The 12,637-nt window shown below is 47.3% G+C and overlaps 7 protein-coding genes across 7 annotated transcripts; 4 read left to right on the plus strand and 3 right to left on the minus strand.

Moving 5' to 3' along the window:
* Positions 1-114: 114 nt before the first annotated feature.
* N7481_012387 (FAD-binding oxidoreductase) lies at positions 115-1,960 on the plus strand (the record flags this gene model as incomplete). The annotated part of the gene is made up of 4 exons (XM_057271606.1): positions 115-426; positions 480-1,533; positions 1,583-1,764; positions 1,814-1,960. The coding sequence occupies 4 exons, from the start codon at positions 115-117 to the stop codon at positions 1,958-1,960; spliced, it is 1,695 nt and encodes a 564-aa protein (XP_057115794.1).
* Positions 1,961-2,140: 180 nt separating this feature from the next.
* On the minus strand, positions 2,141-2,767 carry N7481_012388 (DUF4291 domain-containing protein; the record flags this gene model as incomplete). The annotated part of the gene is made up of 1 exon (XM_057271607.1): positions 2,141-2,767. The coding sequence occupies one exon, from the start codon at positions 2,765-2,767 to the stop codon at positions 2,141-2,143; it is 627 nt and encodes a 208-aa protein (XP_057115795.1).
* An 861-nt stretch (positions 2,768-3,628) lies between these two features.
* N7481_012389 (EXPERA domain-containing protein) lies at positions 3,629-4,481 on the plus strand (the record flags this gene model as incomplete). The annotated part of the gene is made up of 4 exons (XM_057271608.1): positions 3,629-3,839; positions 3,900-4,063; positions 4,127-4,346; positions 4,399-4,481. 4 exons carry the CDS (start codon positions 3,629-3,631, stop codon positions 4,479-4,481), a joined length of 678 nt encoding a protein of 225 aa, XP_057115796.1.
* A 635-nt stretch (positions 4,482-5,116) lies between these two features.
* On the minus strand, positions 5,117-7,736 carry N7481_012390 (fungal specific transcription factor domain-containing protein; the record flags this gene model as incomplete). The annotated part of the gene is made up of 5 exons (XM_057271609.1): positions 5,117-6,059; positions 6,125-6,313; positions 6,369-6,985; positions 7,176-7,576; positions 7,694-7,736. 5 exons carry the CDS (start codon positions 7,734-7,736, stop codon positions 5,117-5,119), a joined length of 2,193 nt encoding a protein of 730 aa, XP_057115797.1.
* Positions 7,737-8,491: 755 nt separating this feature from the next.
* Positions 8,492-8,898, plus strand: N7481_012391 (cytochrome b5-like heme/steroid binding domain-containing protein; the record flags this gene model as incomplete). The annotated part of the gene is made up of 2 exons (XM_057271610.1): positions 8,492-8,624; positions 8,738-8,898. The coding sequence occupies 2 exons, from the start codon at positions 8,492-8,494 to the stop codon at positions 8,896-8,898; spliced, it is 294 nt and encodes a 97-aa protein (XP_057115798.1).
* Positions 8,899-9,000: 102 nt separating this feature from the next.
* N7481_012392 (alpha/beta hydrolase) lies at positions 9,001-9,856 on the minus strand (the record flags this gene model as incomplete). The annotated part of the gene is made up of 2 exons (XM_057271611.1): positions 9,001-9,321; positions 9,449-9,856. The coding sequence occupies 2 exons, from the start codon at positions 9,854-9,856 to the stop codon at positions 9,001-9,003; spliced, it is 729 nt and encodes a 242-aa protein (XP_057115799.1).
* Positions 9,857-11,389: 1,533 nt separating this feature from the next.
* N7481_012393 (aspartate-semialdehyde dehydrogenase family protein) lies at positions 11,390-12,600 on the plus strand (the record flags this gene model as incomplete). Its single annotated transcript, XM_057271612.1, has 3 exons — positions 11,390-11,420; positions 11,478-11,735; positions 11,795-12,600. 3 exons carry the CDS (start codon positions 11,390-11,392, stop codon positions 12,598-12,600), a joined length of 1,095 nt encoding a protein of 364 aa, XP_057115800.1.
* Between the last annotated feature and the right edge of the window lie 37 nt (positions 12,601-12,637).

The following is a 12,637-nucleotide window of genomic DNA, read 5'->3' on the forward strand; positions in this document are numbered from 1 at the left end:
CACTTCTGACTCTAGCAATTTCGGAATATTTTGTTCCCCTACGAATCTAAATCTCCTTTCGAAACCTCCCTCTTCCTTCATTGTCGATACCCCTAACCCCTGACCCCCATCACTATGCGAGCACCGCTTCTTCTCCGGGGTTTCTCCACACCCCGCATTCCCCGCGTTCCCCAATCCGGCTGGGCCACCAGAACCGCAGCCTTTCGATTGAACAGTTCAAGCAGTGGTGCAGGTAAAGGACAGCAGAAGCAAGAATATACAAGCGCTAGACCTCAGTCATCGCCGAATTCATCCTCCTGGACGCCACTTCGGGCCCTTGCGATCGCCACATTTGCTGCTGGGCTGGGATACGGCTATGCTTCCTACGGCCAGACTCCTCAAATTACTGCAAAGCCTCAGTATGGCTCAGTCAAAGATTTCGAAATGGTGCGTTATACTTACTGGAATGCTATACCTTAATACAAATTTGACAATCACAGGCTATAGCCGAGCTCCGGGCCAAGCTGGGCGAAGACACCATCTCTACCGACGACGATGACCTCCATCGACACGGTTATTCCGAGTGGTCTAGCTTGAACGCAAACCGCCTCCCATCCGCCATCGCCTACCCCGAGACCACCGAAGACGTCGTGGAAATCGTCAAGGTCTGTCACAAATACCGCATGCCCATGATCCCCTTCTCTGGCGGGTCCAGTCTTGAAGCCAATTTCTCCGCCCCGTACGGCGGCATGACGATTGATTTCGCAATGATGAACAAGATCCTCGATATTCACGAAGATGATATGGACATTGTGGTTCAGCCGGCGATCGGCTGGATGGATCTGAACGAACAAATTAAGGGAACTGGCCTATTTTTCCCCGTTGATCCCGGTCCTACGGCTATGATTGGCGGCATGATCGGTACAAACTGCAGTGGAACAAATGCTGTGCGATACGGTACTATGAAAGACTGGGTCATCAATCTTACCGTTGTCTTGGCTGATGGCCGAGTAATCAAAACTCGCCGGCGCCCTCGCAAGACTTCGGCCGGATACAATCTTACCGGCTTACTTGTCGGCTCGGAGGGAACGTTGGGAATAGTCACGGAGGCGACTCTCAAATTGGCACCTATCCCTGAACAAACTCGTGTTGGAGTAGTGGCATTCTCGACAATTCGTGACTGCGCGTCGACAGCGCAACAATTGATTCGGAGAGGTATCCAGGTCCAGTGTATGGAAATCTTGGATGATGTTCAGATGGATGTTATTAACCGTGCTGGTGGAACGGGTCGCACATGGAGTGTCTCTCCTACTTTGTTCTTTAAATTCTCCGGAACTGCGGCTGGGGTGGAAGATAGTATCAATTTGACAAGAGAGCTGGCTCAGAATAACCGCGCGCAAGGATTTCAGTTTGCCAAGGACGAGAGAGAAGCTCATGATCTTTGGTCTGCGCGTAAGCAGTCACTTTGGAGTATGATGGCTCTTCGAAAAGAGGGTTCTGAGGTGTGGTCGACTGATGTGGCAGTGCCAATCTCTCGTCTTCCTGATATTATCGGTATGTCTATCTGGTTTTTATACTGCGTCTTCATCGCTGACCAATACAGAAATTTCCAAGAAAGAGCTTGACGACCTTGGTCTCTTTGCTAGCATTTTGGGTCACATTGGCGATGGAAATTTCCATTCAAGCATCATGTTTGATCGCAATGATCCCGCTGAAAAAGAAAGGGTTGAGAAGGTGGTATATGACATGGTTGATCGCGCCCTTGAGATGGAGGGCTCTTGCACTGTATGAATCTATCTTTTCTCTCAATATGACTTAAGCTAACTCGTTCCAGGGCGAGCATGGAATCGGTCTGGGTAAGAAGGACTCGCTACGGAAAGAGGTCGGAGAGGAGACTATCGAAATTATGCGGAGTGTCAAGCGCTCCCTGGATCCACGCTGGTTGTTGAATCCCGGGAAGATATTCGATGTGGATGAATGATTCTATTGCCTGGTATGTGTGTGCCAAGGGCACCGGGGCTACGGTGAATCATCATCCATGGATCTCAATCGTGTGTACATACAAAATCATGAGTGTTCTCCTAGTCATGCATGCATGAGTGTGACCTGAGAGAGCCTTTGCTGAGGACTTCGGTGCAAGGCTGTAAATTAGATAAAAATATCAGCTTGAGGCCTGCAGAATTTCTTTCAGCTCGGCTGGTAATGGATATGCCTCCTCAATCGGCAAAAGCCTTTCTGCAGCCTCAAGATTCCCCTCCTCGACGTGATCTCTGATTTTGTGCATCAGGTTCGTGACATCCGTAATGGAAACAATCCAATCATCAACATATCGCGTCACAGCCTCAGGACCCAGTCCAATTTGAATAGAGCGATAATCCAGGGGTCGAAATTCAAAGTCTCGCTCTGGATCCCATTGGATGCGAACAGGACTTGCATGAAGCTTTTGCTGCCATTGCTCCTTATCCAATGTCGTCTTTTCGCCCTTTGCATCCCAATGGCTCAGGCACGAGACCTGGAGTGCCCACTCAAACCCTTCCCGTGTAATTTCGATAGCCAACACACGCTCTTGACGCTGCTTCGTTGCCCATCCACTGCGATACGCCATCCATAGGAACGAGGGTTTGATCCACGTCATCCTGGTTCGGGAAAATGGCGGTGTAAACCTTTGTGCCTTAAGTGCTGGATTTGAAATTTCTGGAGGATATGCCTGATAGACAGTTATGGTTTTGGGCGTATAGGATGCGCGTATGGCTCGGTAGGCATGGTTTGAAGATTGATCTTTTGCCATTGTGCCGCCCGTGATGATGTGTTGTGGTCGCGCCGAATTTCCTTTATCCTCTCTTCTTTCTTTTGGGTGATATTGGTGAAATTAAATAAGTAATAGATTATAAGTAGAGCCTCGTGGAAAAAATTACAAAGATACTAGTATATGTTAATTTCAATGCTATCTTGTTCAGCCACTCTGACTCACATTTTTCGTATTGGTGTAGCCGCTAAGTTCGATTCAGACGCCGCCCTCATACAACCTCAGAAGATGGTCCTCGGTAGCTCGAAATTTATTAACCTTACCTTCCTCAAAGTAAATTCTTGCTTTTTCTCCCTGGTTTGCGCATACCCGTGGTGCGGGTTTCGAGCCCAACCCCATGCCCGCACAGCAAACCCGCGTTTTACCCAATTTTGACCCCCAGGATTTTAAATGGGCAATAACTTTCAATTTCCATAATATATACAGTTGTAGTGATTCTTTTAGTAGACGCAGTAGTCCAAGTACCACCTAATAAATAGGAATTATATGGCAATACTAAGATTTACCCATGGCTTTTGGCTGCGGGTACCTGCATAGGTAGCGGGTTTAACTATCCGACCTGTGCCCGGGCTGCGGGTTTGGAGTCTGAGCCCGAACCCGCCTCGATGGCCCACCTGGCAGGTCTACGAGTAGTATTGTTCTGTTGTGGCCTGACTCGGTTTTCCTTAGTTCCGCAGGCTGCCATCGGGCCCCGCGGATTCCGGCAGCATGTCTTGGCCAAACATAGGCTCGGTTCCGCGCATACTTAAGAAGTCGAAAAGGTGCTTATATTAAATCACTCTCATTCGCTCTCAGCTCTTTTGATCTATCCGAGCCCTTATTTCTGACTAAGCTCCGTATACAATGGCGGACACCGTCCTGATTGCTCACGGTTATTATCCGCCCTCAATCAATCTGCCTCATTATGTTGCGAACGAAGACTCGGTAATTTCTTTAATTGCTCGCTTCGGGGTTTTTTGGGTGGCTGTTTCAGGGGCAGCTGTCTTCTTGATTTCTCGTCTGCGACCAGCATCGAGTTTGGCGGATCGAGTTGCGTTTACTTGGATGTGTCTAAGTAAGCTCATTGCCCGCCTCCTTTGACAAAATTGATAGCAATGGGTCTAACAAATTACAGCGGGATGGATTCATCTATTTTTCGAAGCGCATTTTGTTGTCAACCATGCAGGATTGGCTAGTGGCCAAAGTTTATTCGACCAGTTGTGGAAAGAATACTCTCTTTCGGATTCTCGTTACTTGACCTCCGACGCGTTTTTGGTCTCTATGGAGGCTGTGACTGCGGTAATTTTTTTTCATATTTAGCAAATCAAATCGAGACCATTGCTAATAACTTTTCTTCGACAGTTCTGCTGGGGTCCGTTGGCATTCTTCATCGCATATTGCATTATCGCGCAACACCCTCTGCGATATCCCTTGCAAATTGTCATATCAGTGGGCCAAGTTTACGGTGACATTCTTTACTACGCTACTAGCCTGCTTGATATTGAGTATTGCCGACCGGAGAGATATTATTTCTGGTTTTATTATTTCTTTTTCAACTTTATATGGATGGTTATTGGTTGTTGTATGTATCCTTTTCCTGGTCCCCATTCACAGCTGGTACTGACAAAGCGTAGACTACACATGGCAAGGAGTTTCCAAGATCTACCAGGCATTCAGAAAGCTTGAGGAACTTGAAGTCTCACGGAAGGAAAAATAATACCACTGGCCGAAAAGTATTCAACATGAGGCGCGTTCTTTGACCATTTGAGTCACAACAGGAAGATGATCGCTAGGATCTCAAATTCGCATTTACCTTCGACCGTGAAAGCATTTATGGGTCATGGCAAGATTTATCAAAATTCACACCAAGGATGTTTCTTACCACGGAGAGGTATTTGAGAGAGCAGAAAATGTTTAGATTGAACGGACTCTTTCAATGTTGATTGTCCAGAATATTTGATGATAGGCAGTTGTCCCAGCGTTTCTATCATTTATTCCCTAAAGATCATATTACAGTGGCGTTGCAAAGGTTTGAAACCCCTTGTTGACTGTTCTTGTCTCCGCCTTCTAATCGCAGACTAGTAGCTACTTAAGACGGAATAGATTGGCCTATCTATTCCATCTTAGGTAGCTACTAGTATCCCATTAGAAGGCGGTCAATAATGGTGGGCAATATGGGGTTTCAAACTTTTGCAACGCTACTGTATGACCTTCGAGGTTAGATTTACCAAAAAGCGAAGTGTTTTGCTTTTGAAGAGGGTTTTCCGATCAGACGTATGCGCACTATCGTCGACACCCGACCAAGGGCCAAAAAAGGCTGTTCTTCAACTGGCCTTTTGCGAGCCACATCTTTCAAAGACTAGACCACAATTCAGGTTCAAGATATGCGCCACGGAGGTCCAATTGTCCGAATCCACCCCAATAATCAGGGTCCGCAAGTGACGCTTGGAATGGATCCAGAGAATCGCCTTCTTTGGGGGTAAGGCTGCTCTTTTGTGATTGTGTGAGATGACCCATATTATCTATGGATTCGAGATAGCTGGTTTCGGGCACTGTTGATAGCGCAAAATCACTCGGTATGCTCTCTTCGATAGTATGCAATGTATCGTGTAGCTCCCTTGAGTTCTCATGTGCTTGAAAGCTCTGGTCACCTATCACACTTGATTGGAAGTCCAGTGTACCTTCGAAAGAGATCGGTATGACTTTCTCGCACAGAGCGTCCTGAAATGATCGACGTTGCTCTGTTCTTAATGCATCGCATGATATTGATCGTGGGGCTCGTCTCCCTCCATCGAAAGTGAGGCCATTTAGCCATGGTAGCCTGAGGTCCATAGCACCGAAAGTATTCGCCGATCGAAGACACTCAGGCAACTTATCTTGATCCGGTAAGCGACCACAAGACAGGGCATAGTCAGTGGATTTGGATATCAACAGATAGACTTCGGGATACTGGTTGAAGATGTCAACCCAATCACGCAGATCATTATTCTGACCACCCTCGGGGCTGCTCTCACACCAAAGGGGGCTAATTCCACGAATTCTGTTGGCCAGTACTGAGGAGGGGCTTGTCGTTTGACCTCGATTCAGGAGTTGCTGCACTGCCATATTTGCAAGAAGTAAGATCTGCTTCGCCCCCGCAGTGACAAAGCTCGTAACATCAGCAACACCGGTCAGATACCGATAAATTTCGCCTAGACAACTCATCTGCTGCGTCCGCTGTATATTATCTTCATTTGTCCGTGCCAGGTTAACATCGATGGCAGCTATAGCTAAAGGCCATGCCATAAGAGCGAGCCTATTTGCCACCATAAAGATAAGTATTCGTAGATCAAATGGTTAATTTTGCGTAAAGCGGCATACGTGCTCAATGGAATAGTCTCCTTGTTTTGGGCATTACTCATGTTCGCCAAAACTCGAAGTACTTCAGTAACTGCGTGCTTGAGATTCCGTGCGGAGTCTCTCGTCTGCATAATAACTTCATCTGTGGCAATCGACCTATTCGATTCCAGGATAAATGCTTCACAGTGTATCAAGTGAATCTTGGCGGTACTGAAGCTCTTGTTAGCAGCAAAATAACTCAACTAGAAGGACGGTAAGCACTAACAAGTAGTATGCACGAGTCATATTGGTGAAGTTTGTGGCCGCATCTGGCCACGGTTGTTCTTCTGGGTATAGAACTTCGTAGCTTGTTTGTTCCCAACAGGAAAAAGCATGTTTGACATCCTGTATTTCTTTCATGGCTCTCATGACCTCATCGATAGACCCATAGCTGCAACGATACTGTTGTGGGAAAAATGCAGACATCATTTCAATGACTATAACAGCCAACTGGCATTGCCTTTCAAAGGTCTTGATAAGAAATCGTTTTACCGTTCGGTCGTAGACTTCAGAATTCTCCATCTCGTTTTCGAGATCGCACTCATCCAAAAACTTTGCTTTCAGATTAGGATTCGACCAGTTTATCTGAGTATTGCGTCGGAATGCCAGCGAGATAAACCCATCTCGCAGGACGATTGACCACCATACGCGCTTAATGAGTGGGTTTTCCATGCCAAAGGGTGACGTGGAAGCTGTTTTATCTGCGATCGTGCAGTTTTGTATCGCAGTTCCTAGCATGAGGCTTCCGATCTGAGGATTATCGGATGAAGCTTGGTATGAAAGCAGCAGGGCTCCTCTTGCCTTATCCAGTTCCTTGTCTTCGGCACCCAGGTCTAGTAACAACTAAAAAATATTAGTTATTATGTGAGCATTACAACTGGATGTTGAATACTCGCGATTACCTTGGCTCGAGTATATAACTCATTTCTAGCAGCCAGTTTGCTTGAAAATCCACACTTCCTCACGATATCTAGCTCCACGTACTTATTTGACGATCAGTATCCAAGCCTCTCTAATATCCCGTGTAACTTACTGTACAGCACACGAATAGTAGTGCCTGAAATACAAAGAGCGATACGGGCCTGCCATCACTTGATGGGCCTCGACGATATGCTCTCCAGAAGCTTGCTTCGTCCAACACTGGAGAATATGGATGCACATGCATAAAATACATGCGCACCAATCCATCTAGTGCAGGCTGAGCAGGGACCTGGAAGCACCCTTTGGATCCCAGATAGTCCATATCCTCTGTCCCCAGGCCGGCCGATAGTGAAAGCTGAAGGAATGAATACTGTGAAAAAGGAACATGGCCACGTAGACTCATGCCATCTTCAACATTAGAGGTTTTATGGTAAGTCACATTTTGATTTTCCAGGGGTATTATCGATCTTGACAGCAGTGTAGAGTATCCATCGGCTTCGTTTGAATCGCTAGCTATGCTGCAGTTTGAGCTTTCGATTCGGGCCTTTTTCAAACGATTTTTCCTGTCGGCTCTGTCTTTCCTGGTTTTTTATCAGCTGCCCGTCTTTTAGTATCCTTGAGCACACTCACTGGAAGTCATTGCTCCAAATCTCGCAGCCTTCAAGTTCGCCATCTTGAGAGCATCTTGTGCATGGAGGCCCTGTGCGCGATATGTCACAGCGCACACGCTGCTGATGGCACCAAGTACAAGCGTTTCGAGCTCTTCGTTGTCGATAATTCTGCATTGATGATAGCGGCTTTGGGTACTGCACCAGTAATTTCTCGGTCAGTTGGAGAAGAGGCAGTTTCAAGAAACCTTTTAGTGCAGTAGTTGTTATGGACTGGTTGGCTTTGTTTAACATAAAAAGAGGATAATATTCGACCCCCGGTATCGAAAACCCCGCTCTGGTGGCTGTCTTGAATCATTTGTGCCATAATGCACAGACGGGCGTACAAAAGTACATTTCAATGCAAGAATCCACAAACAAGGCAATCCACCATTACGATAACAAGTAATAATGGAGGGGAATGACATTGGATGTAATCAAGAGTTATGTCATAGAAAGGTCTAATCTGTGGGCGTTCTAAGGCGGGGGTAGGGCAAATCCTGTGGCACTTTTTACCCCAGAATTACCCCGGATAAGCATCACGGGCCGCGTGCCTCGGTCCGAAGGGATCAGCACTAGTAGCGCCCTCATGAGGTTTCGTGTGGCATTGTTGATGTTAGATGAATAGAGTTTGGTGGGAAATGCCAATTTTAAAAAGGGCACAATTACTTATGCCAAATGCATGATTTAGAGTATGGGCTTGTCTGCGTCGTCTAGAAGATTTTGAAGAAACTTGTGGCTTTGTCACGCGACTAATCATCAAGGCTTGGGAAGGTTTAGAATGTTTCCTCTACCATCATATTCCGTTCATGATGTGGCTTCGCATAATAAGTCTGACGATTTATGGGTTATTATTGACGACAAAGTCTTCGACTTGACAAATTACATGCACGAGCATCCGGGAGGGAAGAAAGGTTTTTCACCCTATTCATGCAGTTGTACTTTAGAAATACGAGGGGCATTCATGGTTAATTTGAGAGTCAAGATACTTTTAAGGCTAACATATTGATTTACCATATAGTTTTAGTTTCAATTGGCGGGTCGGATGCAACTAAAAAGTACCATAAATATCATCGACCATCAGCCATGACGAAATATGGAGACACGCTGTGTGTTGGAGTACTGGAGAAGGATCAAAAGGGAAAAGGGATCTTTCACAGAATGATTTCTTCAATTTTTCGCAATTGAGATGCGTTTCCCATATAAAATTCCAATTCAAATAATGTTTTGAAATACAAAACGATGAAATATTGGAAACCGCCGCCATCTCTCCAATGTGAGCCCCCAGCTTCAAACGGTGACTTTTTTCAGCGTCTCTACCAGACGATCGGGCATACTCAATAATGGCGAGTGAGAACTCGGAAGTCGATAAGTGTTCTCCGGCCCTGCCACTTTTGAAGCGAACAATTCCTGGAAGGGGGGAGGAAGAGCGCGATCATTCTTACACAAAATGTATGCACAAGGAATATCCCTCCAGGGCTCAAAGGTTGACTCTCCAGAGAATACTTCACGTGATGTGTGGAGTGTCAGGGAATTCCACTTCTCTTGGTTCTCGAGAGGAATATCTTGCCAGCCCACATCACCTGCACCATCGGCGTGAACATAATCACCCTATTTAGTTATCAGTATCATACTCATTCGTCTGAGCCCAATGAATTCCGGCCAACTTCAGTCTCTTATTTCAAGTCTATAGACAGGCCGAACATAATAGGGGCATATTGAAAAGTAAAGTGTCTACCTCGACCTTCATCCACAGCAAATAGTTGCCCCCTAGCATTCCTAGCAAGCTCTGTCCCTTATCCGAAGCGAATGCTGCAAGGTATATCACTTTAATGACACCCTCGGATCTACCTGCCTCTGTCCGAGCAGTCTTGGTAAGTCCTTCAACGGCGGAAGAAGCAACTACGCCGCCGTAAGAATGAGCGACGACAATGACATCCCGTCCATTATCCACATATGCGGTCAATACACCTCGCAGAGATTCAATATCATCCTCGAGTGTCATGGATGGCGGTTCGGCACCAATAGAGGGATGCGCGGGACAAGCGGAGGAGAAACCGAGAGATTCCAGATGGGATCTAGTAGCATCGAAGACGGATGGGACTATCCAAGCACCCAGAGAGAAAACAAAGGTTTGGTTACTCATGTTAGGCGATTCGAATGATTGCTTGTAGGGACCAAGTAGCATTAGATGCTAGACGGAGTTCAGGATTTCCAGAGTTCAAGTAGCTCATAATTAAGAAGCAGGAGACGGAGAGTTTGTCGTTATGGCTAACGCGCCCTGGAAGGAATGGCTGTCATAAACTCGGATGGCAAGTCGAAACAGATACTAGTTCCGTTTTAGCATGATTCAAGCCCCATAGCATTTGCCGGGAGGGATGCGCCACGTGGGTCGTGGGCTAAAATCGCACTTTGCGAGGACGGATATCCTTCAATGGTCATTAATCAAATGAACCCACCTACTTGGTCGGGGCTGAGAATAGCTTAGCATACATTTCTTAGACGGCCTCGCCTATCACAGCCTCGTCATCGGTCGTACCATAAGTTGTCAGAGAGACTAGTACTTCCTTCTTCCCCGCTCAGCCCGGTGCCCAGGCTGTCTTTTGAATTGCCGGGTCTTTATTCTATTCCCAGCTCCAATGGATTGTTCTTACTAGGGCCCGGGGGCATCTGCCCAGGGTTTACTGTCTCTCTAGGTCAGGGTATATCTCCTTCCGAGGCTGTGGGAAGTCAGATTATAAACATTGCATTGGCCATTCCTCCTGGGCAGGGGTCATCGCGGATCCCAATGTTCATGCTTTCAAAGTGCAATCTTAGAAGATATACATACCACGCTCCCCTGCCAAGCCATTGTATAAACTTGGGAGACACCAGGATGGAATTGTGCTTGGAGATCTTTCGAATGGGCAATTATATACTTGCGTCAGCTGTCGGACGGTTTGGGCACTTTCCAGTAGCAATTTCGTAAATTATTTCATGGATAATGATTTTGCTACCGCCTCGGCTTTTAGTTTTGCCTGCGACGCGAAAGACATGGCAAAACCCAGCTCTCCTGGAGACTGCAGAAGCGGTTCAAAAGATTCAATGCCAAGAAGAGAGAGTCCATAGCTTTCTGTGTTTTGTAGTTCAAGCTTCATTTTTTGAAATTAAACCGAGTGCCTCAAACAATCGAGATTCGCGAACACTGATATTAGATGTAGAAGTAAGTGATCGAGTCTCAATGTTTTCGGAGACGGCGACATTCTCCGGTGAGCCTCCGCGACAGCCAATCAGCGCCCGCTCAAAGTTTTTTCCCGCTCCGGTGCTGCTGAGTCATCGCGGGGCATCGCGATATCGCAGTTCGCAGGAGAACCGTTGAATTGCCACTCCTCATCATCAACTGCGAAACTGGTAAGTTAGGCTGTTCTTTTGTTCTTCTGGATGTCAATTGTACCCTACATGTAACGTCTATGCGGTTAATCGGCCGATTGAGGTCAAAACGCTCGTTATCCACCATGCGGGGCACTCGACGAGGCCTTGACTCATAAGATCTTCACGGTTGATTTACCTGCGATCTATTTGAAATATGGACGCGTTACTGCTTTACTTTACTTGGATTAAATTTCCGTTTGACAATTTGGGCTTCATCAGCTAATTGGTATCAAGATCGCTTCTCTTACATACATCTCCAAAGTTCAAGATGGCGCCCTCATTCCCCAAGAAGAAGTGCGGTATGTCCTCCAGCCCTTGAGATTATATCATTTGTTCTATGATCTAACTATTTGAAGGTGTCCTCGGCGCCACCGGCTCTGTTGGCCAGCGCTTTATCCTGCTGTTGGCTGATCACCCCTTCCTGGAACTGCACGCCGTTGGTGCCTCTGAGCGCAACGCCGGCAAGAAGTACAAGGATGCCGTGCGCTGGAAGCAGGCGTCCTCTATGTCTGCGGACATGGGCAACCTTGTTCTACGAGAATGCCGAGCTGCTAACTTCAGCGATTGTGATCTGGTGTTCTCCGGATTGAACAGCGATATTGCTGGCGAGACTGGTATGGTCCCATTTATCACCACGGCTTTCAGATGTACTTATGCTAACCATTGAGAATAGAGATGGAATTCATCAAGGCTGAAATCGCTGTTTTCTCCAACGCTAAGAACTATCGCAAGGATCCCATCGTTCCTCTGGTGGTCCCCACTGTGAACCCTTCCCACATGGATTTGATCCCTCACCAGCGCAAGCACTTCGGCCTGAAGAAGGGCTTCCTGGTCTGCAACTCTAACTGTGCTGTTATTGGTATCGTCATTCCATTTGCCGCCCTCCAAGCCAAGTTCGGCCCTGTCGAGGAGGTTGAGGTCTTCACCGAACAGGCCATCTCCGGTGCTGGTTACCCCGGCGTGCCCAGCATGGACATTGTCGATAACGTGATCCCCTTCATCAGTGGCGAGGAAGACAAGTTGGAGAACGAGGCCCAGAAGATTCTCGGTGCCCTTAACACTGACGCCACTGCTTTCGATGAGCAGACCGGTCTGCGTATCGGTGCTACCTGCACTCGTGTCGGCGTCACTGATGGTCACATGGCCTTCGTCTCGCTCCGTTTCAAGAACCGCCCTGCGCCTAGCGAGGAGCAGGTTGTGCAGGCTCTGCGGGAGTACCAGTCCGAGGCCCAGAAGCTCGGCGCTCCCTCTGCTCCCGAAGCCGCCATCAAGGTGTTCGATGAGCCTGATCGCCCTCAGCCCCGCCTGGACCGTGATATCTCCAGGGGATACACTGTCAGTGTTGGACGTGTTCGTGAGGGTCAGCAGGGTGGCTACTTCGATATCCGATTTGCGGCTCTCTCTCACAACACTGTGCTGGGTGCTGCTGGCTCATCCATCCTCAACGCTGAAGTTGCGGTCATCAAGGGATATATTTAAATGTAGATACGAAAAGTGATACTTTCAGCGATGTCAA

The sequence above is a fragment of the Penicillium waksmanii genome, assembly GCF_028829765.1.
Source record: "Penicillium waksmanii strain IBT 27052 chromosome Unknown utg000010l:1.0-3698451.0:1.0-3701458.0, whole genome shotgun sequence".
NCBI lineage: Eukaryota > Fungi > Ascomycota > Eurotiomycetes > Eurotiales > Aspergillaceae > Penicillium > Penicillium waksmanii.